At 34.3% G+C, this 24693-nt stretch overlaps 2 protein-coding genes across 4 annotated transcripts in view; one reads left to right on the forward strand and one right to left on the reverse strand.

Annotated features, from left to right (window-relative positions):
- On the forward strand, nt 1-23973 carry LOC136200404 (protein translocase subunit SECA2, chloroplastic). Of its 3 annotated transcripts, XM_065990789.1 has the most exons (36): nt 1-1769; nt 1978-2033; nt 2113-2385; nt 2467-2703; nt 3106-3225; nt 3330-3458; nt 12979-13113; nt 13205-13274; nt 13376-13440; nt 13598-13718; nt 14473-14564; nt 14676-14741; nt 14876-14940; nt 15036-15123; nt 15300-15365; nt 15486-15601; nt 15952-16042; nt 16161-16244; nt 16343-16435; nt 16550-16645; nt 16724-16809; nt 17946-18024; nt 18153-18266; nt 18469-18564; nt 18642-18705; nt 18811-19100; nt 19949-20004; nt 20532-20649; nt 20749-20829; nt 21179-21258; nt 21636-21690; nt 21765-21834; nt 21943-22132; nt 22232-22355; nt 22483-22557; nt 22632-22815. In XM_065990789.1, exons 1-36 carry the CDS (start codon nt 155-157, stop codon nt 22794-22796), a joined length of 5421 nt encoding a protein of 1806 aa, XP_065846861.1. In that variant the 5' UTR covers nt 1-154; the 3' UTR covers nt 22797-22815. The 3 variants fall into 3 exon arrangements, with proteins under 3 accessions (XP_065846861.1, XP_065846858.1, XP_065846859.1); XM_065990786.1 differs by lacking the exons at nt 1-1769; nt 1978-2033; nt 2113-2385; ... (1 more) ...; nt 3106-3225; nt 3330-3458 and adding exons at nt 12526-12891; nt 23841-23973 and having other exon boundaries at nt 22632-22814; XM_065990787.1 differs by lacking the exons at nt 1-1769; nt 1978-2033; nt 2113-2385; ... (1 more) ...; nt 3106-3225; nt 3330-3458 and adding an exon at nt 12526-12891 and having other exon boundaries at nt 22632-22821.
- LOC136200405 (uncharacterized) overlaps nt 23506-24693 on the reverse strand; it is a 7397-nt gene continuing 6209 nt past the window's right edge. The window contains exon 4 of the mRNA XM_065990790.1: nt 23506-24555. The gene's annotated coding sequence lies outside the window, so the exon portion shown is untranslated. The remainder of the gene's footprint in view (nt 24556-24693) is intronic.

A 24693-nucleotide genomic window follows, 5' to 3' on the forward strand; every position in this document is an offset into this window, starting at 1 on the left:
TTAATTTCCAAGAAAAAGGAAATAACTAACTGCTTAAACCACCACCCACTAACCCATGATCAACCACTTCACACTACATATTCATCCCCGATAGAGCTTATTCTTACGGGATGCTCTTTGAGATTTTCGTGGTCGATCGTATCGCTAGTTAGGAATGGAGTTGACGGACTTACCGGAGTGTCCGGTGTGTTTGCAGACCTATTCCGGTGACTGCACTATTCCACGCGTACTCGCCTGTGGACACACAGCCTGCGAGTTATGCCTTAAAAGCCTTCCTCATAAGTATCCACAGACGATTCGCTGTCCGGCGTGTACTCAGTTGGTCAAGTTCCCATCTCAAGGCCCTTCTTATCTTCCCAAAAACATCGACCTTCTCAGACTCATCCCCAATTCGACTCAGCCTCATAAACCCCCAAAATTACCCCACAATAACCTCCATGTTACTAGTCAACATTTTGACTCTGTCTCTCCTTTGTGGTCTGATGAGTTTTATTCCACCTGGAAGAACTGGGTTCTCCCTGAAGACGGTGTTTTGGTTGAAGCGGAAGAGGAAGGGTACGGGTTTCTGAAGGAGAGCAATAGAAAGGTGAGGCTTTTTTATGTTGCTGATGCTTTGTTACCTAGCAATGGAAGTGAGTCTGTTTTTAAGTTGAATTATGTTGCTAGGGTTATGAATTGTTTGTGGACGATGGAAGAGGCAGTGATTGAAGAATTGAGTTCCATTTTGAGAATCTGCTCGAAACATTATAGAATCTGTAAAGCTTATGGCTTGTGGCTTGATTTGAAAGATGGGATTTTATATTTAATTTGTGAGAAACAAAATGGTACTATTTTGAACCAATTGCCCCAATTTGAAAACGGTGTAGGCAAAGAGTTATTGTCTAGTTTTTCAATGATGGGTATGGAGATGTGTGAATCTGTGATTGCTTTGCATTTAGAAAACTTATTTTTAGGGTGCTTAAGTCTTTCTTGCTTTGAACTGGATGATTTTGGACATGTAAATATAACTTTGAGCGAGATTTTGCTTACTGGAAGGAGTGTTCATGAGGCTGTTATGGAAGCTGGTTTTAATGGGAGAGGGATAAGTGAAAACGAAATGGGAATATTACTAAGTGAACTATTTAGAAAAGAGATCTTTATCAGTCCTGAGCTTTTGTTCAAGATGTCGAAGAAAGATGGAGTTGAGGTAGACTGTAGTAGATCAGATGTTTGGTCACTGGCTTCTGTTTTGCTTAGACTTCTTATTGGTAAAGAATTCATCGACGAGCTGGTTGATTACGTGGTGGGATTTACTTCAAAACTGGCTGAAGAGAATTGTTCAGATCTTTATACGGGTTTGGTAGAAAAAGTGAGGTCCTTATTGGGAAGTAAATTAGGTGAGGAATTTGAACCATTGCAGCAGATTCTGTGTAGATGTTTGAATTTCGATCCGAAGAATCGTCCACTTGTGATTGATGTGTGGAAATGTGTTAGGGGATTAATTTTTGGACTGCAGTTTGATGCAATGCTCAGGTTAGATGATTCTATTCATGAGAAGAACAGTGGACATCACTTGGTTCTTGGTGAATCGCCTTTAACTTTCAAGGGAATGTCGAAAATGAATCATAAGTATGGGGTGCAGAGAGCACAAAACGGAAGTGGTGAAAACGTAATTCAAAGTGAGGAAATAGGCGTTAATAAAGATTTTGCTGAGGGGCTTTTCAATGGAAATGTCAAAGTGAAAGATATGAAAGGCCATCTTGATTGTGTTACCGGGTTAGCAATTGGAGGTGTGTTTTTCTTGTTGCAAAATCTACTTTCTTCGTCACAAACTATCAATTGACTGTTTATAATTTACTCAGGTGTTTACCCTTTTCCATTACTTTTGATTTATTTGTTTTTACGATCTCGGAAAAAATTATGCTATGCTCAAAGAAAGTTATGATGCATCTTAGTATTTCATCAACATTTTTCTTAACATATTTGGTACTCTTTTAGGGGGATTTCTCTTCAGCTCCTCATTTGATAAATCAGTTTATGTCTGGTCTTTAGAGGTATGTGCTAAAAAGGCGATGATAAAATTCTCTGCTCCCGTATCTTTTACTTGAGCTTCTTGTTTCAATTTCTGCACAGGATTTCTCTCATTTGCACACATTTAAAGGTCATGAGCATAAAGTCACAGCCGTAGTTTATGTTGATGAAGGAGAACCATTGTGCATAAGTGGTGATAGTGGAGGTGGCATATTTCTCTGGAGCATCACTACGCCTTTGAGGCAAGAACCGTTGAAGAAATGGTTCGAAGAAAAAGATTGGCGATATAGTGGTATTCATGCATTGACCACAGCTGGGAACGGATATCTTTATACCGGAAGTGGAGATAGGTCAATTAAAGCGTGGTCATTGCAGGTAATGACTTGAACTTGTTTATCTAGCTCATGTGTCAACATGGATATAAATGACCGTGTTTATTTTTCTTTTTCCCATTAGGAGGGCATTCTATCGTGCACTATGCACGGCCATAAATCAGTAGTTTCGACATTAGCAGCATTCAATGGGGTTCTGTATAGTGGGAGCTGGGATGGGACCATCAGACTGTGGAGCCTAAGTGATCATAGTCTTTTGACAGTGTTAGGTGAGGACATTCCCGGAACTGTGACTTCTGTCCTGTCTCTTATCGTTCACCAAAACATGCTTGTTGCGGGGCATGAAAGCGGACAAATAAAGGTTACATTTTCTCTCAATCTCTTCAATTTTCTTTTATATATCTCATGGTGATGTGATATCTAATTTGTTATGATTTATTTAGATTCTCATGTTAGGCATATGTGGATGTATGCCTGAATGAGTAAGGTCATATGTATATTGTGTTAAAAAGCAGAAAAGAAGTTGTGCTCGAAGTCGAATTGATGTGAGATTAGATTGCAAATCCTTCATATTTGGTCCAAAGTCATCGAACAATAGACATAGTTGAATCAATATCTAAACGTGTTAGTCGAGCTGTGGAATGATATTTCTTGCTGCTTTTTTCGTGTCTTCTTTATATTCAATCCCAAAAGTCAATGCAAAGTGAACGAGTTCTCTTTCTTGGAGTATAAATTCACCAACAAAATCATTCACCATCTGCAGATATGGAGGAACGATGTATTTATGAAATCGATCCAAGAACACAAGGGTGCGATTTTCGCTATTGGCATGGAGGAGAGACGTCTGTTTACCGCAGGTTTGGACAAGCGCATCAGTGTACAGGTACATGGCAATAATTTTGCGCTGCTATTTCAAATTATTAAATCGTCCAAAAGATGTAGACTTTTCACCTGCTTACAATCTGACGATCTTAGCACCAATGGTAGGAATTATCGGGGGATGATTTTGAAGTAGATACCAAACCGATTGGATCAATAACAAGTAGTTCTGCTGTGAGCTGTTTGGTGTATTGGGAAGGAAAGCTTTTTGCAGGTTACGGTGATAGGACTGTCAAGGTATATTATTATGGAGAGTGATCAAGATCTGTCCAGGTGTTTAATGCACTAATCATGTGGATTTGTTGTTTGTTAATTGAGATAATTTAATTTTTCGATCCCTGTTTGACCTCGGAATTGTATGTTCGACAAAGATCAAACACTCTCTCGGGCTTCAGTTGAAACAAAGTTTCCAAGTACCTGGCTGCAGATAGTACAAATATGTTCAGCATAATATCTGTGCTTGCTGGTTGCTTTCATCCTGCTCTGTAATTTGACTTTGTGTCAATGTTATTTCACATTTTTTTTCTAATCTTGTATCTTGTAAAGCCTTATTTCTTTCTCATTTTTTATAGTGTTTTTTTCTTATTGTATAGCACTTTTAATTGGCATTCAGCCATTTCAGTATAGTAAAAGTGACTGTAAATTTGATGTATGGCAGTATAGAAAGGTCTTTTAGCTTATTTATATTCCATTTTCACCAGGTTTACTAAAATGTAACAAATCAAATACCAATTTGACTTTGAAGTAAAAATTTGGTAATTTTCTTTTAGAGTATAAATTTAGATAAAAATAAGAGTGAATTTGACTGTTTTGGGACTTTACGGGCTTGATTGGATGAAAGGGAGGAAATGGTAAATAAAGGAAGGGCAGAGAAGGGTAGGGAAAGGTAAAGAAGGGGAAGGAAGAGTAATTTCTAATCCTTTAAAACCCACTTAATTGGTGGGTTGAAAATTGGATGGAATTTCTTAAAAACAACTTTCAAAACTCCTCCATTATCTCACCCTTTTAATTTTTTTTTTTGGTGTTCCAAACATGGGTTTGTAAAAACTCTTACTAACCTTTACCCCTCCCAAACAAGGGTTTCTCTATCAACCCTTATTAACCCCTCTAAATCCCCAATCAACCGCTCAACTTGGACCATTGTTGACTTTCTTTGTATGAGTCATTTTAAAGTTTCACTTAATTAATTATAAGTAAAAGCTAAAAAAAATTAAAATAATAAAATTGCTCTTTCAAGAATAAATTTCAGGATAAATATTCTTTTCAGCTGCTTATCTCTTTAGCTAAAATATTTTGTTGCATAGAAAAACTATTCATATTAGAGGTTTAAAAAATAAAATTAAAAGCAATAAAAATAGACTTTATAATTTTACACATTTTTAAAGACATTTCTGTGAATTTTAAGTTTGTAAATATATATTTGAAGTTTTATCCATTTTGAAAAATGGAATTTTCAGTAAACCTAAAATAAACTGGGAGAATATATGGCTGTGAGAAAGAAAGTTGAAGAATGTTAGCCTATTTATATATAAAAAAAAGCAAAAAGTATTATGTGATCTCTTTTTTTTTTTTTTAACTTGTTTGTCAAAAAATATTATGTAGAAAAATATTTTCCTGATTTTTCGTTGTTTGTTTTTTTTATGAAAAATTTTAGGTTAGTCAACAGAAAAATTTATAAAAAAATTGGAGAAAATGTTTTACTTTTTTTTAAAAAGAGTAAATTTTTGGAACCCTACTCAATTTCTTCTTACCTTTTCTAAAATAATTATTTTCCAACACAAAAGTTTTCTTTACCCAATATTTTCCAGCAAATAAATGGACCCTTAGTTATTTAATTTTTATTTGATAATAGAGTGTCAAATTCTGTCTATAAAGAGATCTAAGCGCAAGTCAAGAGAGGTTCCCGATACTCTTGTTATGCATTGATGTAAGGACACGAGGATAATACTTGCTGAATCCCCAACAAGAGGATCTAAGCGCAAGTCAAGAGAGGTTCCCGATATTCGTGTTATGCATTGATGTAAGGACACGAGGATAATACTTGCCGAATCCCCAACAAGAGGATACTTTGATGCCCACGTCAATTTTGGCTTAGATATATAAAACAAGCAGAAAAAAAGTAATTTGTGCTTATAATAGGTAAAAGATAGTGATTGTGGTTGTATCTTCATGAAGGAAATTAAGTCCATTTACAGTAAAACCTTCATAAATTAATACTCGATAAATTAATAACATCTTTAAAATAATAATTTCTTATGGTTCCAACTTAGACCAGTTCATTAAATTAATACTCGATAAATTAATATCTCTATAAATTAATAAAATTTAATGTTCCCAACATTATTAATTTATAGAGGTTTTACTATGTATATGAGTGAAGGCTCCTAGTTTAATTATAAGTAAATTGACTCTCTGTTTGAATCGGAGAAGCACCGAGAATGTAGACTTTCCTTATCTGTTGGCTTTATATATGTGCGCTAAAAGATTCATGTTTAGGAAAAGCTTCCTTAAGCCATGTTAGCATAGTTGAAACTTCTAGAAGCCCGGACGAGACGTCCAGATAGTGTGAGAAGAGGATTTAGATCTGCTTAAAATCGAGTCTCAAATATTCGCTTATATTATCAGAAGCCTCCATAAGCCGAATCTAGCCTTTTAAGGTTAAAGCAAACACTTACTATTCCCTAGGCAACACACAATTTCACTTTTAGGGTCTATCCTACAATAAAATCGCAACACATGCCCGATGAGGGTTCGAGAATGCGAAGTTGTCAAGTCTTTCAAGTTGAAGAATATAAATCAACTTCTGAAAAGACAAATGGCATATTTCTAAAGCAAGCTTTAGGAGGTTGAGGAGATCAAAAGAAAGTTGAAAGAATAAGAGGCTATCAATTTTAAAGCTCGGTAGGATCTGGTGATGCGCTTCGAGCTAACACTCAAAGACTCATTAAGAGATAGAGATAATATATCCCTATCATTTAGCAAGTCTGGGGAAGGAGTTGGTTGACCAAGACCATGATTATGGGCCATAAGAGCTTATTTTCTTCCCAAGGAGTATGCTATGAGATGAAGTTATCTAAATACTCCAGCTCTCTCCACCCTAAAAAAGCTTTTGACTCTATGAATGTTAATCTTCTTTGTCCTCATGAAGTGCAATGATTCTAGAATTCTATTGGAATGGCTTATTTTGGGGCCGTTTCAAGCAGTGCTTTACAGGGCTCACACCAACCATATCCTTCCAATCATGTTCCTTTAACTATAGATTCAATTGGTGACAAGGGAGACCAACCCGAAGCTTAAAAGATTTTTTTCTTTGTATATATACTCTTTTATATATAAAGAAATATTTTTGCTATCTAAATGTTCTACACCCCTCATAAAGTTCACTCTAGAACTTTAGTTCCATTTCTGTTTTTACTTCAAACGAGTTGTGTAGTTTCTTGAAACTTGTGAGAGCTGTTAGAAATCTTAGATTTCATCATAATATTAGATAAACATTAATTGCCCAAATGTTCGAATAAGATGATTTTCACAAACACTTAATAAAAGTCAGAAGAGCGTACCCTGATCCATAAGGATTATAATCGAGTTCTTCTGGAATCACAAGAATTGTGTTTCTCTCACTTAACCCTTTAGACTTTACAGATTTTTTAGATGGAGAGAAAATGACTTTTAGATAAGTTAGAGAGAGGACCAATTCAGATTTATATATTCTATAAATATACATTCCATCAAGGTATCTCTTCATCCATAAAGTACCTTTTTATTAATGAACCAATAGGATTCAACATACATTTTCATTAATCAATCAATATGATTGATCCTACCCTTTCGTGAATTGACCAATAGGATTTATTGTTTTATTTTATCAAACATTAAGTATATAATATACTAGGACCATATTTTAACTTGAAGTAAATTATGAAAAATCCAACATTCTCCCACTTGGTCCATGTAAAATAATATATACGGTTTAATAACAAACATAAGGCGCACATTAAAAATAAATCCATTACCATACTGGTCAAAACATAAAGTCATTGTTAAGCAATAAGACTAATAAGGATCATAGCGGTTGTATGTCAGTTCATCGACATAGTCCCTTCCACGTATCACAATATAAATCTTATACTTAAAATGAACTATAATAAGGTTTTTCATGATGGTCCAACAATAATGTCTTTGTTAGAGACTATATCCTGTTTAATTCTCATAATGCATTCATGTATATATACTATTCATAAGAAACAGGATTCATAAAAATTTATATCAGAAACAATATGTAAATGAGCTCAGAGTGTCAAATACATTATAACATAAGATATAATTATAACATCATTAGTGATATCCGATAAACCCCACTCTTTCAACATGTTCACTAAATACCTTAGGGGATAATCCTTTTGTCAACGGATCCATAACTAAAATATTTGTGCTAATATGTTCGATTGGCACTCTTTGTTTCTGAACTACTTTTTTAACAACAATGTATTTGATTTCCGTATGTTTAGCATCTTGAGAATACTTGTCGTTTTAGAAAAGAAGATTGCTGCAAAATTATCACAATAAATTTTCAGCGGCATGGCAATACTATCGACAATTCCAAGTCCTGAAATGAAGTTCCGCAACCATAATACATGAATCGTGGCCTCAAAACATGCCACGAAGAATCCCTTTAATATATGCTTTCTGACGCAATCCCAATAATCTTTGTGATCTGTCATGAAATATTTCTATTCCAATCACATAAAATGTCTCACCCATATCTTTCATTTCAAATTTCTTTGGTTTGACGTAATAAACCAAGATCGTTAGTTGCAAGTAAGATATCATCAACATACAAAACTAGAAATATAAACTTACTCCCACTGATCTTCAGATATATACATCGATCAACAATGTTTTCCTTAAATCCAAAAGATGTGATGGTATCATTGAACATAAGATACCATTGTCGGGAAGCTTGTTTTAGTCCATATATTGCCTTTTTAAGTTTACATACAACATTTTCCTTTCCTTCAACCACAAATCCTTCTGGTTGAAACGTATAGTTCATATGAAATGGAACATACTCGGGAAGTAAGGAATTAAGAATAAACGTTACTAGGAAATTTTCATTCACTTCCATTCCCATAGACTTTAGTCTTGTAGCAATATTAGACATTTCAATAATATCTTGATGCATGGTACAAGAACCATCAAACTTAATGGTGGTTAAAGTACCCATTAACGTCCCAGCAAGAGACTTATCAGCAGACTTATACTGGGAACATTCTTCCACAAATTTCATAAATTCCTTAACACTTGCAGTTTTATTTATTGTGGACTTGATGTTGTTTGCTACTGTCATTCGCATAAACATTAAGCTTAGTCTATTAGATTTTTCCCGTGCTTTATAAGGAGATCTCTATTCGGCACTACTAGTATCGGTAAGTGCATCAATTAATAGTGCTAAATCAAGAACTAAAACACCAAGGTGAAACTGGATTTGTTCACACCATTTAGAGAAATTAAGCCCATTGAATTTAGTTACAGACGTAGCTTGCGAATGAAGAGAAACATGAACAAATGCTTTAAAGATATATAAATATACCCATCCATTAATGCTTTGAGTAATAAATTTAATTTCAATAATATAGATCCATAATTTTACCATCATCAAATGTATATTGAAATTCTCCTTTGGATAAAATAACAATATACAACAATGAAACAAAACATAATTTGATGCTTAATTTAATTACACGTAATTTGTAATTAATATATTCCAATTAGATATATTTGTTATCTTTGGATATACTAAACATGTCTAACCAAGTATATCAATTAACACGTAATGCTCATAAAATTATAAAATAACTAATCAACCTTTGGGTGATCCATAATATTTTATAACAATGAACGTCAATATACTCAGGATAAAATGTTTTGATATATCATAATATCATCTCAGTTATAAGCATCACATACACTTGAGTAATTGAAATTATTTTGTTATGATACCTACGAAATCTTTCTAATTTGGCCACTTTGGTGACTAACAAATTACACATAATATAGATATCAAATTACACATAATATTATACAATTAAATATGTATAAGACCTTAATATTTAATCACTTTGGTGATTAAATTTATTACTGAATTTCATAAAGTTTAATAAAACAATTTTACTTTAAACTACTTTAATTCAAGTTCGCCTGCCATTAGATATATAAAGACATAATATATATAAAATTATGTGAATGGCCATTTAATCATTTACTTATACAAACTGACTTTTGTTCAGAAACTTGATCCTTGCAAAATAATTCAATTGATAAAATAAGGAGTAAAAAACAATGGCCCATTAACATATTGATTCACAATGGCATGTTCAAAATAATTTCTTTAAGTTTTTAATGGGCAAAACAACATATATTCAGAATCACTGTTAACATATGAAATATTCAATGATTACGAATTCAGCAGCGGCTTAAAACATGAATAAATACATATGAAAAACATTGATTCATAAATTACTGAAACAGTAACTGATATATATATGTTCAATCATAAACGATAATCTAGCATATGTTCATAATAATTTCATTAAACTTGAATTTGCATATGGAGCAAAACATTAATGCAACGGATAAAAACTAAAACATAATCGGAAAATCATCCATTCAAAACCAGGCTCTGATACCACATGTTAGAAATCTTAGATTTCATCATAATATTAGATAAACATTAATTGCCCAGATGTTCGAATAAGATGATTTTCACAAACACTTAATAACAGTCAGAAGAGCGTACCTTGATCCATAAGGATTATAACCGAGTTCTTCTGGAATCACAAGAATTGTGTTTCTCTCACTTAACCCTTTAGACTTTACAGATTTTCTAGATGAAGAGAAAATGACTTTTAGATAAGTTAGAGAGAGGACCAATTCGGATTTATATGTTCTATAAATATACCTTCCATCAAGGTATCTCTTCATCCATAAGGTACCTTTTTATTAATGAACCAATAGGATTCAACGTACCTTTTCATTAATCAATCAATATGATTGATCGTACCCTTTCGTGAACTGACCAATAGGATTTATTGTTTTATTTTATCAAACATTAAGTATATAATATACTAGGACCATATTTTAACTTGATGTAAATTATGGAAAATCCAACAAGAGCTTGTTTCTGGATAGCTTCTATCTTTACGATTTTTAGTAATGTATGTTTTGATCTGATCCTTTAATAAAAAATTGGTCCAAATTTTAAGACCTCAAATTTGACATCTAAAGTTTTGATTGTAGATATACTCAGTTGAGGGGTTCTGTTTTCCCCATTTTGCCTCGAAGTCATCCTTGAGAGAACCCATGAGGGTTCATTAGCTTTCTCATGAGTCATGGCGTTTTTGAGTCTCATGAATATATATTCATTGGTCTCAACCCTCGGGGGGATGTTTCCTATGGCCCGTTGTGATGAAGAAGCACCCGTTTTCCCCTAAAAGCCTCTAGAAGCACTAATATCATCAACTCCCAATAAAGAGGTAGAGTTCCCCCCCTTATGGGTTCAAGGGGGAAGAAAGAAGTGTTGGTGGTTGTAGTCATATTCGCTACATTAGTATCCAAGCCTTAAGAACTTAATGATCTCAGATACCACACTCACTATACTAATGATAATAAGGTATTAAATTATGTCTTTAAAGAGATCCAAATGCAAGTTAAGGGAGGATCCAAATACTCGTGTTCTGCACCGAAGCAAGGAAGCGATCATCGAGGTCTTGATTGATGATGGTATGAGTTCTTGCAAAAAAGAATAACACTTGATCAGATCCTCGATGGGGGATAATCCGACACTTAAGTTGCTTTTGGTCTAGAGAGAGAAAACAAGTAGAAAGAGAGCAGTTTGTGCTTATAGTAGGTAAAAGATAGTATATGCGATTGTACCTAAATGAAGAAAGTTAGATTCTTTTATATATGAGTGAAGACTCCTAATCTTTTTTTTTTGTTACATGAAGACTCCCATCCTAATTAGGAGTAAATCGACTCTTATTTGATAAGTAGAAGGAACTAAGAATGTAGGCTTTCCTTATCTGGTGCCACTATCTATGTGCGTTAAGGATTCTTGTTTAAGGGGAGATTCCTTAAACCGATGTTATGGGAGTTGAAGTTTCGAGAAGCACGAGACATCTAGATAGTGTGAGAAGAGGATCTCGGCTTGCTAAAAAATGAATCACAAATATTCACTTATGTTAGTACACATTAAGTCTCTAATCTTTTATGTTTAGTCACATTTAAGCCCCTGGTGATAAAAAAAAAGTCAATTTTGAACATAAAACTCACTTAACACAATGTTATTCATTTCACGTGCATTCGAAATTTGTATTTTTAACGATGTGAAAATAATTTTTAATGTGTAACGTGACTACAAAAAAACTGTAAAAATCTTATTTCGAATTGTAGAAAATATAATTTCAAACACAAATGAAAGTAACAACGCATGATCATAAGTAATTAGTAATTTAGAAAACAAAAGCTTCACGTGATAAAAAAAAAACTGAGAAGAGTATAATATATTTAAATAAAAGATCAATGATTTAATATAAAAAATTGACCGATCACGGCCTAACGATGCTTTTTACATTAAAAAATGTAAGATTAATTAGTGTTTTGTTATAATTTAAGAATTTAAATTTGCTTAAAAAAATTTAAATGATTACAATTTTGATAAAAAGAAAAAGAATTAAGTAATTACAATAACAACAACTATTTAGTCTAGGAATGAGCATCGGTTCAGTTACTAATCGAACCGAACTGTCGGTTAATCAAATCGAGATTTGTACAATTTTTAAGACCAAACCATACTAAATAACTGAAATAACCGAAATTAGCCGAATCATAATTTTTTGGTTTGGTTCGGTTACCAACCAATTAAACGAAATTTTTATATTTTTAATTTAAATGTTTAAAATGTTATAAATTATAAAATTTTAGCTTTATTAATTTGGAATTTGCAATTTCAAAATCAATTAACCAAATACCTCATATATTACAAATTAATTTAATAATATTTAAAACTAAAATTTTAGGTTTTTTTTTTTTTTTTTTTGTATAAATTGAAGTATGAGGAATAAATAAATAAGTAAAATAACATTTTTTTTTATTTAAACATAAATTCGGTTCGGTTTTCGGTTAAACTGATATTTTTAAAAATAACCAAATACCAAACAAGAAAAATTTAACAATCAAACCGAACCAAAATATTAAAATAACCGAACCAAACAAGAATTTTGGTTCGGTTATCGGTTTTTGGAACCGTTGCAAAATTGTTAATAACATATAGGTGGTTGAGGCTACTAACTTTGGAGTTCAGACCCCGCCATCAGTTTGTCAATTTCATACTCACAGAACGCCATTATTAACGGTCTAGCTTCCGACTATCAAGAAGCGCAGGCACAATCTGGGTGCAGTGCCGAACAAACATCACCTAATGGCTACTGTTCCTGCTGCATTGAATTTGAACCCCTCCTTTCTTGCTCCAAAACCACCTACTAAAAACTCAGCTTTTTTCTACAGAAAACCCATCTTCACTCTCCCTTCCTCTTTATCTTACCCTTCGCCTTCTTTCTTTCCGTTCCAACGGCGACAATTTAGCAGTGGCGCAGTAGCCAGTGCTTCCCTGAAGGTTTCTTTTGTTTTGCCCATTATGTGTTTGATGATATGTCTGTGAGAATTGTTTGGATCATTCTTTGAGTTTCTTTTGTTTTGTTAGGAGAACATTGGTGGTTTGACAAAGAAAGTGACTGACCTTACGAGTTTGAACTACTGGGTGGTGAAAGACTATTATCGTCTAGTGGAGTCAGTTAATGCCTTTGAGCCTCAAATTCAGGGGCTTTCTGATGAGCAGGTTTGTGTGTTTGGTTTATTTCATTAGGTTTGATTTTTGAAGACAGCAATTGTGGTTGTTTTGGATGATGGTGGTTTCTGTTTACCTTCAGTTGAGTGCTAAAACTTTGGAGTTCAGAAGGAGACTAAGACAAGGGGAGACACTGGCGGATATTCAAGCTGGTTTGCAGCTGACTGAGTTTTCTGTTTTGAATTTAATGTTACAAATGAAGGTTTTAAGAAAAAATTATATGAACACTGCCACCCTTCCATTTACTTTTCAGAGGCCTTTGCTGTTGTTCGTGAAGCTGCAAGAAGGAAACTTGGAATGCGTCATTTTGATGTGCAGGTTCTGTCACTCCCTTTGTTATGCTAGTGCATTTGCATAGATTAGCATCTCTGCATAGGCTATGAAGCATATGGATGTTTGTGCATTCTCACACTCATGTGTTCCTGTAGTTATATTGCAGTGCATATTGTATTTACTTCATGTAATGTAATGATAGATTATTGGTGGTGCGGTGCTTCATGATGGATCAATTGCTGAGATGAAAACAGGGGAAGGAAAAACACTGGTTTCTACATTGGCTGCCTATCTTAATGCATTGACTGGGGAAGGTGTCCATGGTATATTTCAAATCCTTAATTTTCATGTAACATGCTTGGATATGCATCACAATCTTGTTCATGTTACTGTACCGAACTTGAAATAGTAATGATAAACAGGTTAAATATAGTACTTTTGTAGCATGAGTTTGCTGTTGTGGGAATTTAAGTCCAAAAGTTTTGTAGCTTTAACAGTCCTGTTTAATCAATGCTGTATATTTGACTTTATGCATTTTCTATGGGTTTCGGTAGCAAAAACTTATTAATTTAGTCTTCATGAAACATTTAAGTTTGGTAGTCATAATATTTATATGTATTTCCTTTGGTCTGACTAGACTTCTATAATTTCCGTCAGAAAACAATTTTTGTTACCTCTTGTTTGGAAAAAATTCCATGAAAAAAAAAATTGAATTTCCTTGCTAAAGTTCAATTCAATTCATTTACAAAATCATTCTTATGTTTGGAAAACATTCTTAATATACAAGAATTCAATTACTAATTGAGAATATGTCCTACACAAACTATTTTCAATTAAATTTTTACAAAATCATGTCATTTTTGGCATGCTTTCCAATTCTCACTCCACAACTTAATCTAATATACTAAAGAATTCAATTCTTTCAATTCTTTTTGTTTCTAAACATGAAATTAAGTAAGTAGAATTGAATTCAATTCCACCCAAAATGAGGTTTCCAAACACACTTTTAGGGTGAGGTTTCATAAGTTGCTTTCATTTAGTCAGATCTAAATATCTGATGATGGTGCTTGTTGGCAGTTGTAACTGTGAACGATTACCTGGCTCAACGAGATGCTGAGTGGATGGGCCGTGTTCATCGTTTCTTAGGTCTCTCAGTTGGTCTTATTCAGGTAAAACTGTGGAATATGCATAATGTTCACATTGGTTCAAAGATTTATTCCAACACATATAATATGTTGCAAGTCTTTTTCAGTTTAATCTCATGTTACTTTGACGTGCAGAAGGGGATGACATCTAAAGAGAGGAGATCTAATTATCGATGCGATATAACATACACCAACAATTCGGTAAGTCACACATGATTTCCTGATACAGTGAGATGCGCACTTCCAATATTGCTCTTGTTTCTTTTGTATTGAGAGTTTTTGCTTGTTTTCTTTCTTGACATTCTTTGGTCACATTTTAATCTGAATGTTCTCAGGAACTTGGTTTTGATTATCTACGAGACAATCTTACTGGAGACAGTGAAAAACTTGTGATGAGATGGTATATTTTTGACAGATTTCAAAGTTCACTTTCCATTTGGTTATTATTCTCATAAATTTCTTTCTTGGACTTCTATATTGGATGTATACAAACAGGCCAAGGCCATTTCATTTTGCAATTGTTGATGAAGTTGATTCAGTTCTCATTGATGAAGGGAGAAATCCATTGTTGATAAGTGGTGAGGTAATATAAGCTCTGATATTCAGGAACTGCAAATCATAATATAGAAATCTCACCAAGTAAATTTTCAAATCACTATTGTAGGTATAGGTTCACAATTAATATTAATGACCAAAAATGTTTCCTGTTGCAGAATAACATCCTAATATGATTTTAATTCTTCTCTTTCCTTATACTAGGCTAATCAAGATGCTGCGAGATATCCAGTTGCAGCTAAAGTAGCTGAACTACTTGTTTGCGGCCTTGTAAGTCCAGTCTGCTTGCTTGCTGAATTTGTAGTTTGCGTTGATCTCATGTCAATTCTTTTATGTAAAGTTTTCATGCATGTTTATATTAATCAACTTAAAAATTAATTTTGGTAACAGCATTACAATGTAGAGCTTAAAGATAATTCAGTGGAGTTGACTGAAGAAGGAATAGCACTTGCTGAAATGGCTCTTGAAACTAATGACTTGTGGGATGAAAATGATCCTTGGGCAAGGTGATATTCTTTTTTTTATCCCACGCACTCTGTTTTCTGTTCTTTCATTGATTGGAAGCTTAAAGGGCATTATCTCCTGGATATCTCTTCCAAAGTTTTAGTTTAGTCCTTTCTTCAGGTGTATTTTAGGTAACTACAAATCCCTGCTTCAATTTTCAGAAAAAAAATGCTTGATTATCTCAAATTACTTATGCTTTTGGTATTTTTCATTCATGAGTTGATTGAATGGGTGTCATCAGGAACCAGCTCTGGTGTCTGAATTATTTAATCTAGACTGTTGGCTGGAAATGGCATACCTGCTCAACGCAATTTTATTTTCACCTCAGCTTGCTGTTTGTTGAAATATGCAGATTTGTGATGAATGCACTGAAAGCTAAAGAGTTCTATAGGCGAGACGTGCAATACATTGTTAGAAATGGGAAGGCGCTAATAATAAATGAGGTATTCCAGTGTGATGCAACATTTGCTGTTTTACGTTATTTTCTTGTTCCAGGGAAAGTTACTTGAACTGTTCAATATGCAAGCGGAAATTGAAGAAATGTAAATATTTTTCATGCAGTTGACAGGAAGAGTTGAAGAGAAAAGAAGATGGTCTGAGGGTATTCACCAGGCTGTAGAGGCTAAAGAAGGTCTAAAGATTCAGGTATATGTACTGATTTGTGGGGTTTATTATGCTACACCATGTCTAACTTTATTTATTTATATTAATTTTAAACTAGTGTCCTTCTCTTTTTCCCTTAGGCAGATTCAGTTGTTGTGGCACAAATAACATATCAATCGCTGTTTAAGCTCTATCCAAAGCTGTCTGGTATGACTGGGACAGCAAAAACTGAAGTAAGATGATATTTCTGTCATGATTTGTACTAATCATTTCTCATTCAATCAGGTTTTTTATGTTATTAGTTGTTTATAGAAATCTCATGCCATAGTTTTCATTATTTGTTGCAGGAAAAGGAGTTCTTGAAAATGTTCCAGGTGCCAGTTATTGAAGTTCCCACAAATTTACGAAATATCCGTAAAGATTTACCCATACAAGCTTTTGCAGTAAGGGATATAATATTTCATTTTTTATCTGATATGTTGGTTGCTTCATATTTATTATTATATTTTTTGTGAAAATAGACTGCTCGTGGGAAATGGGAGTATGTCCGCCAAGAAATTGAATACATTTTCAGACAGGGACGTCCAGTTTTAGTTGGGACGACCAGGTAAATCTCAGGCAATGGGCTGTTTTTATTGGATCTGATGTCTCTACGCTTCCTGTTACTGATCCTATCACTCTGCTCTATATATCAATATTGGCAACGAATTGTGATCGTAATTAGGATATTCTATAAGCTTGCTGAGTTTATATTGTGAGTTTATTTTGTTGTGCTATGATATGACCACTATAACACCTATCAAAATCTTTTCACCTATTTTTCTCTCCTTTGAACCTTAGGGATATTCTAATTTGCATTTAGCATATAAGGTTAAAAATTTATACAAGAACATCAATTTTGATCCTTGGTATGGCAAATCAGTTTGAAATTCATATAAGTTATGAAGTCTGTAAACACATTAACAGTGTTGTGCATTCATGGGGATCATTTAGAAAGTATGTTTGGTGGAATATAGTTCCAAGCCCTAAAAAAGTTTCTTTTTTCGTCTAAGATGAACATTGTTTGGAAGGGAATTTTATTCTCACAATAGGAGGACATCCTTAGAGGGCAAGCCTTGGCGCAACGGTAAACGTTGTTGTCGTGTGACCAAAAGGTCACGGGTTCGAGTCTTAGGAGCGGCCTCTTGCCAAATAAATTGGCAAGGGAAGGCTTGCCCCCAGTACACCCTTGTGGTGGGACCTCTCCCCGGACCCTCGCTCAGCGGGGACGCGTAGTGCGACCGGGCCGCCCTTTAATAGGAGGACATCCTTGTGGTGGGACCCCTCCACGGACCCTCGCTCAGCGGGGACGCGTAGTGCGACCGGGCCGCCCTTTTTTAATAGGAGGACATGTAGAAAGTAGTTCCGTGTTGCTTAATCCTAGCATAGCAATGCTAGAACTAGCCAAAAAGTGTCAATTTCAAATTCATTAAAGCACACAATAGAAGAGAAAATGGAGGGAATAATTACAGGTCAAGCATGCTCCATTCCCAACGACATTTTCCTTGTGACTAAATTTTGCAATTTGCATTCTCTCTCTCTCTCTGAGGTTGGATAACATCTTGAATTATATCTTATTTGTTTGGTGGCTTTTCTTTTGACTTATTCTTACTGATAGACTATTCTCATGAATGTAGAATATCTGTACTCTTTTTACCCCTGGTTATATGTAAACCAACATGACTGATGCGAATCTTGTTTCAGTGTTGAAAATTCTGAGTATTTGTCAGATCTTCTTAGACAGTGGAAAATCCCTCACAATGTCCTGAATGCACGACCCAAGGTTGGCAAACTTTTAATAAGTATTAAATGCTAAAGTTAGTATGTAGATTGATAGGCTAGGTAATCAGATTGAGTTTTCAGTATCTCTTGCCAATATTTTTCTTCTGTTTCTTGGTTTTGTTCTGTCAGTATGCTGCAAAGGAAGCTGAAACTATTGCTCAAGCTGGCCGAAAATATGCCATTACTATTTCCACGAATATGGCTGGCAGAGGCACTGATATAATTCTGGGAGGAAATCCTAAAGTATGCATTCTTGCTCATTGATATGATGTTTTACTCACATGTTTTTTGGTCCATTTTTTGTCTTCCTTTTGTGATAACATCTAAGGCTTGGATGACAAAAATGTGTGAATGATAAAATCTCTAGATTCTTAATCCTTTCTACTTCCATTGGAATGTCCTTTGATAAAGTTACTTCTACTTTATGTGAAACACAATTGTATAGATGCTCGCCAAAGAAATTGTAGAGGACAGCTTGCTTTCTTTTCTAACAAGGGAAGTTCCAGATGCTGAAGCTGATGGAGAATTAATTTCGCAAAAGGTGATTTCTTGAAATTCCCTATGTACTAGATTATTTATTTTATTTTTTTCAATTATCATTGATGTTTTTTTCCATAGGTAATGTCAAAGATAAAAGTAGATTCAACGTCATTAGCTCTGCTGGCAAAGACTGCATTAATGGGTTTGTGACTCTACTTTAAAGCTTTTTGAACTAGCTTTCAATTAATGCATGCCATGCTATAAAACTAATGACTCTTTATCTTTGTTTTCGGTGTAATTTGACCAGCTAAATATGTTGGCAAGAGTGAAGGTAAAAGCTGGACATATCAGGAGGCAAAATCAATGATATCTGAATCTGTGGAAATGAGCCAGTCAATGGATGTAAGGGAGCTGGAGAAGCTTGTCAATGAGCAGTCTGAAATGTACTCTCTTGGTCCAACTATAGCACTTGCTTATCTGTCAGTTCTCAAGAACTGTGAAACACATAGTTATAACGAAGGGTCTGAAGTGAAAAGACTCGGGGGCCTCCATGTGATTGGAACATCCTTACATGAGTCTCGGAGAATAGATAACCAGGTTAGTCATTAAGTAACAGTTTCAGTTGACAAAAAGTATTATGAATTCTATGCTTCGTATCTCTTTCAAGCTTGCAGTAGAATATTACTCAAAATTAAGGGAACTACACATCACAACTGATGCCTAATTTCAAACTATCCTAGCTTTGCCATATGTTTGGGTATGGAATAATTTTTGAATGATGCACATGGATGGGTGATCTCAATCATGTCGCAAAAAATTAAAATGCACATCTAGTTATGTTTCATTTGGTAGTTTTGTTGTTGTGGTTCTCTTTGATCATCCATACAGTGCCACTTGAAAAACATTTTGAACATGTTTTTAGATGATGAGCATGTTGCTAAAGTTTTGGTGAACATACGTGCATCATGACCATCAGTTAATTGTCTTCATTTGATTGTCAGATAGTTTTTGGTGCACATGTGGTATTCCAATTTCTAGTTTAGGAATAGCTCAATTCAATTATTTGATTACTGTACTGGTTATACTGAAGGTTTGTACTTCACTCTACTCAAGACTTCAGATAGAATTAATATGATAAAGGCTTAATACATCAGGAGCCCCTGAACTTGGCCCAAAAAACCTATTGTTGTCTAAGCTCCAACTTGAGGGGGAGTGTTGTAGTACGAACATATGTAAACAAAGCTGGCTGTAATAGAAGAATTTTAAGGAGCAATCAAGGGAGCAATTATAGGGATTAGTATATTTGTCCACTTCCTATCCTTATTCTTGTATATAAACTTTTTATCTTTCAATATATGAAATGGAGTAGTTTTCTCCCAAAGTAACAACTGTTTTATATTCTGTCATTTCAAATTTAACTTATTGCTCAAATTTTTCCAAACTAGCTTCGTGGAAGAGCAGGAAGGCAAGGGGATCCTGGATCTACACGATTTATGGTGAGGTAGTAAATTCTATGCAGATACCTTGTTCTTCTTTTCCAAGTCAATTTTAATTGACTAATTCGATATTTGCCTTTTAAATCTCAACTATATAACTTAGGTAACTAAGTGTACCTTCAAGAAACCATCATATGATGTGGGTTTCCACTACAAGAACTTTTTGTTGACATTGCTATCATCCATTTTGGCGGCCTACTTGTCTAAGGGTCTAGATATGCCAAATGAGCCTGTTTGTTTCATACAAATATAGCCAGGAAAAGAGAGTGAAATGGCAGTTTCCAAGATGCGGACTGTTCCTTCAGGCATCCTCTGAGAGAGAGATATGTCTAGAATAGAACTTGGCTGAAAAATCTGCATCTGCAAACTTGGCACATGTAACATTTGATGTATAGTTCGTGCTCTTAATCGTGTTGTCTAAAAGAAGATTAGATTGCATAATCGATTTTCTAGATTCAAGATAAATTCACATCTGTCTTAGCATGTATTTTCAGAGTGGAAGGCACACGTATATAACCTGTGGATAAAACAGTTTGCAGGATGAAATGTTTCAAAAGTTTAATTTTGACACAGAGTGGGCAGTGAAACTCATCTCTAGGATCACTAATGATGAGGATATACCAATTGAAGGTGATGCGATTGTAAAACAGGTGATGAATGTCAATGGTGGATTGCCTTTTCTTGTGCTTTTGCTTATTTTCTCATTGAATCTTGTTTATGTGCTAACTCACACTTTCATAACTTTTTAGCTTTTAGCCCTGCAAATCAATGCTGAAAAGTACTTCTTTGGCATACGAAAGAGTCTTGTTGAGTTTGATGAAGTATTAGAGGTATTTATATAATAATTATTTTCTCTTTTGATTTTCTGGTGCTACTGTTGACATAACACAAAATTGATTGGTTGCTGTTGAACCTACTATGAATTGCCCACCTTCCTAAAAGAACTCATAATGTTTTCACTTTTAAGTAAGTCTTATATGCTACTACTCCCTCTCTGTATGATGGTACGATATTGAACACATCAACCTTTTATATTACTATTTTCATCAGAGAAAACGAACCTGCATAATCTCATGTAGTGGAGTGCTAATAGTTCCATTTATTTAGTATTCTATTCACAGATTGTTACATGTCTTCTAGCATTTGATCACATCAAACTGTTGGATTTCTTTCCATCAGGTACAAAGGAAACATGTTTATGATCTTAGGCAGTTGATTTTAACTGGTGATGATGAAAGTTGTTCGCAACACATATCACAGTGAGTGCCTCTTTCATTTTCTCTGTTTTCTGTCCTGCTAACTGCATTTAGTACATGATGTTAGAGTGGGATAGATAACTATATTGTGCAAGTAATAAGAAGAAAATGTCCTATGCTAATTTTATTGCGAATGGTCAAGTTCTTACATTGTTAGGTTTGGGATTCTTTGGCCCTGATATATCCAGAATTGGATAACCTAAAAGTATTATATTTTAGTTGATGATTCTGTTTTCTTGTCTCTATGCATGTTCTTGTTCATGTAGGCAGGCTTGTTTCATGTCGATTTATTTTTGCAAAAGGTTAAACCCTCATTCTGTTCATACTTTTATGAATATTTCTAGTGTAACTGTTATGTTTTTTGTTGGCATACTCCTTAGGTACATGCAAGCAGTAGTAGATGAAATTGTTCTGAGCAATGCTGATCCCCTAAAGGTAGTTCATATCTTAGACAATATTGTACACCTCGAAGAACAGTTCTTTTACTCATTGGTTTGATTGCATTGTAGCACCCTAGGAGCTGGAATTTGATTAAGCTTTTGACGGAGTTTGTCTCTATCGGAGGGAAGATATTGGATGGTTAGTTTATTTCAGATCCCTATCCTAGTATGCATTTCCACTTGTTTTGTTATTTATTGGTCATTGCTTGCTGTTTGTGAGATGAATTGTATTCAAATGGAATTTCAGACTCATATACTGGGATCACTGAGGAGGCCTTGCTGAAATCTCTTCTCCAGTTGCATGATTCGAGCCCTATAGATGTTGATGGTTTTTACCTGCCAAATTTACCAAAGCCTCCAAATGCTTTTCGAGGAATCCGCAAGAGGTGTTATTCTTTAAAGCGATGGCTTACTATTTGCTCTGATGAATCAACTAGGTGAGTCAATTCATAGTATCCACACAGGTTCCATCCCTTAACTTTGTCTTCCACAGGTATTAAAGAATGGCACATGATTCTCTGATTTATATAATGTAGGAACGGGAGACACCGAAGAACTACTAATCTTCTCCGGAAGTACCTTGGAGATATTCTAATTGCTTCATATTGGAATCTTGTGCAAGAATCTGGTTATGATGATGCATATATCAAGGAAATTGAGGTGAGCTTCTTTATGTTGACTCAAAGTCCATTCTTTGAATATTTCTGGATATAGTGTCCGAATTCCATGGCTTGAAAATGTTGTTTTGAGGCATATGCTTCTGATCATTTTTTACCTTTGAATACAGAGGGCAGTTCTGCTAAAGACTCTAGACTGTTTCTGGAGGGATCATCTAATAAACATGAACAGGCTCAGTTCTGCGGTATTTGATTTTGTTGCTTTTGTTTTTTATAAATTTTATAGCGGACGCAAACTTATATTTTGACTATCTGGCAGGTAAATGTAAGAAGTTTTGGGCACAGGAATCCCCTTGAAGAATACAAAATTGATGGATGTCGGTTTTTCATTTCAATGTTGAGTGCAACACGAAGGGTAACTGTTGAAACCCTCTTGCAGTATTGGTCTTCACCTACAGAGTCCGAGGAACTCTTTGTATCCTAATTACAGATTGGTCATCAGGTTAAGGTGCATGTCATTTATTTTCTTTCTTGAGATTTGTGCTTAGTTCTGACCTTCTAGGTTTTTGTGAAGGTGTATGTGGAATGAAGAATAAAAAATTAAGCTAAGAATGCTGTATAGTAGTGGCCCAAGGAAAAATAAAGGCATTTCGGGGGAGAGAGGGTGCTGGGGTTACTGAAAATCAAAATTGAAATTCATTTACGAAATAGGATGAGCACTAGGTTGTTTATAGTTTTGACCTTTTCTTATTATATATCGAAATGAAAATTTGATACGAAGTATTCATGCACAGTTATAATTCGACGACTGTAGCTAATATTACATATGGCTAAGATTTTGAAGTCTAATTTGTTTGAATGCGTGATGTTTTTAACAACTTTCTATTTAAGAAAACTTAATAACATACTAAAGAACCAGCCAACTTAATTGAAATTCTAACTTATAAGCTAGATTTAGGAAAACCAATTTTGGGAGTGCATAAAAAATAAACATCTTGGATGAATTCTCTTGGATCAGTAATACATTTGCACCTACAAAATTCGTAGTTTCTAATCAAAGGGTTGCTCCTCACTCACCTATGGAGTTCAACAAAACTTAGATTGCGGTATTTTCTTGTTATTTTGATTATTTTTATCACATATGTGCCTCTTGCTCTGTTGACAAGTTTTTATTGTCTCACCATATGTGTGAATTTTATTTTTATTTCAATTTTTGTAGGAGCAAGTTCTTTGATTCATCTGGTTTTATAACTGATATAACTCTTGATGTATTCTGCATTTCGAAAAATATGAAAATTTCCATTATTATAAAGAAAATGTTGATACTTCCAATAAAAAGAAAAATAAATATGAAGTCAGCAGCTGCACACTTTGTATTGAGTTTTGGAAACTTGTAGAACTGGCCATTTTCTAGAATCACAGCTCTTGCTTTGCTTACATGCTAAAGAAATTTGACCCTATAAGGAAACTAGTACTACTAGTATCCCATATATGACCTCAACCTGAGTATTGTTTGTTCTTTTTGCAGGAAAAAGAATCTAAAACTAAATATCTCCATTTTGGGCATCGATATTTCTGACAGGTTCCTTGAACAATTTCCTTGCATCTAATACCCACCAAAGCATTACCAGAGACAAACAAACCCCAAGGGCAACAGGTGCATAGTTGAAAGTCTTCCATCTGATAGGGTAAACTGTTGGCAACAGAAAAGCCGAACAAGTATAACATATACACAAGAAGGCTACCAAGCAAATTGGCTTACTAGCTCTTCCCAAATAAAAGGGTCCGGCTTTGAAGTTCTTCTCATCCATCATTAATCTTGCAAATATTGGCACAACATATCCTCCTACCCATCCGATTGTACTTACCGATAAAATCGCTGTAAAAACCACATAGGTAGGCCAAGGAGTATGCTAATGACTGTACATAGCCACACTGCATTCCTTGGGACTTTGTACTTTGGGTGAATTTTTCTCCATATTTTTGAATATGGGATTCCATTATCTCTTGCTAGAGCATAAACCTATAGCAGGGAATTGACAAGTAGTCACTGCTTGGATATAATTGGAAATGAAATGAAGCAAGTACACTGTAAACACTTTCTTCAGAAATGGTATGAAATTATGAATTTGTGTTATTTACTTGCCACTCTGACAGCACTTGTAGTTACTGAAAGTCCACAAAAGAAGAAAGATCCCCATATGATGCAGAGGATGACAGCAGCTCCAGCAGAATTGTTATACCTTCCATGAAACATGTCTAGAGTCTTTACCAAATATTTTAAAATTAGAAAATAATATTCATCCTAATTGCAGATAAAGTCATGCATTTAAAGGCAAAATAATAATAATATATATAATTAAGTCTCTGAATTTTATCTG

Source organism: Euphorbia lathyris, chromosome 7 (genome assembly GCF_963576675.1).
Source record: "Euphorbia lathyris chromosome 7, ddEupLath1.1, whole genome shotgun sequence".
Lineage (NCBI taxonomy): Eukaryota > Viridiplantae > Streptophyta > Magnoliopsida > Malpighiales > Euphorbiaceae > Euphorbia > Euphorbia lathyris.

Bases quoted from the DNA above. Each gene is read 5' to 3' on its own strand.
- LOC136200404 (XM_065990789.1), top strand. From the start codon at position 155: ATGGAGTTGACGGACTTACCGGAGTGTCCGGTGTGTTTGCAGACCTAT. The intron at 15,124-15,299 runs GTAATATAAGCT...TCCTTATACTAG, and splicing joins CATTGTTGATAAGTGGTGAG to GCTAATCAAGATGCTGCGAG. The intron at 21,835-21,942 runs GTTAGTTTATTT...ATGGAATTTCAG, and splicing joins CGGAGGGAAGATATTGGATG to ACTCATATACTGGGATCACT.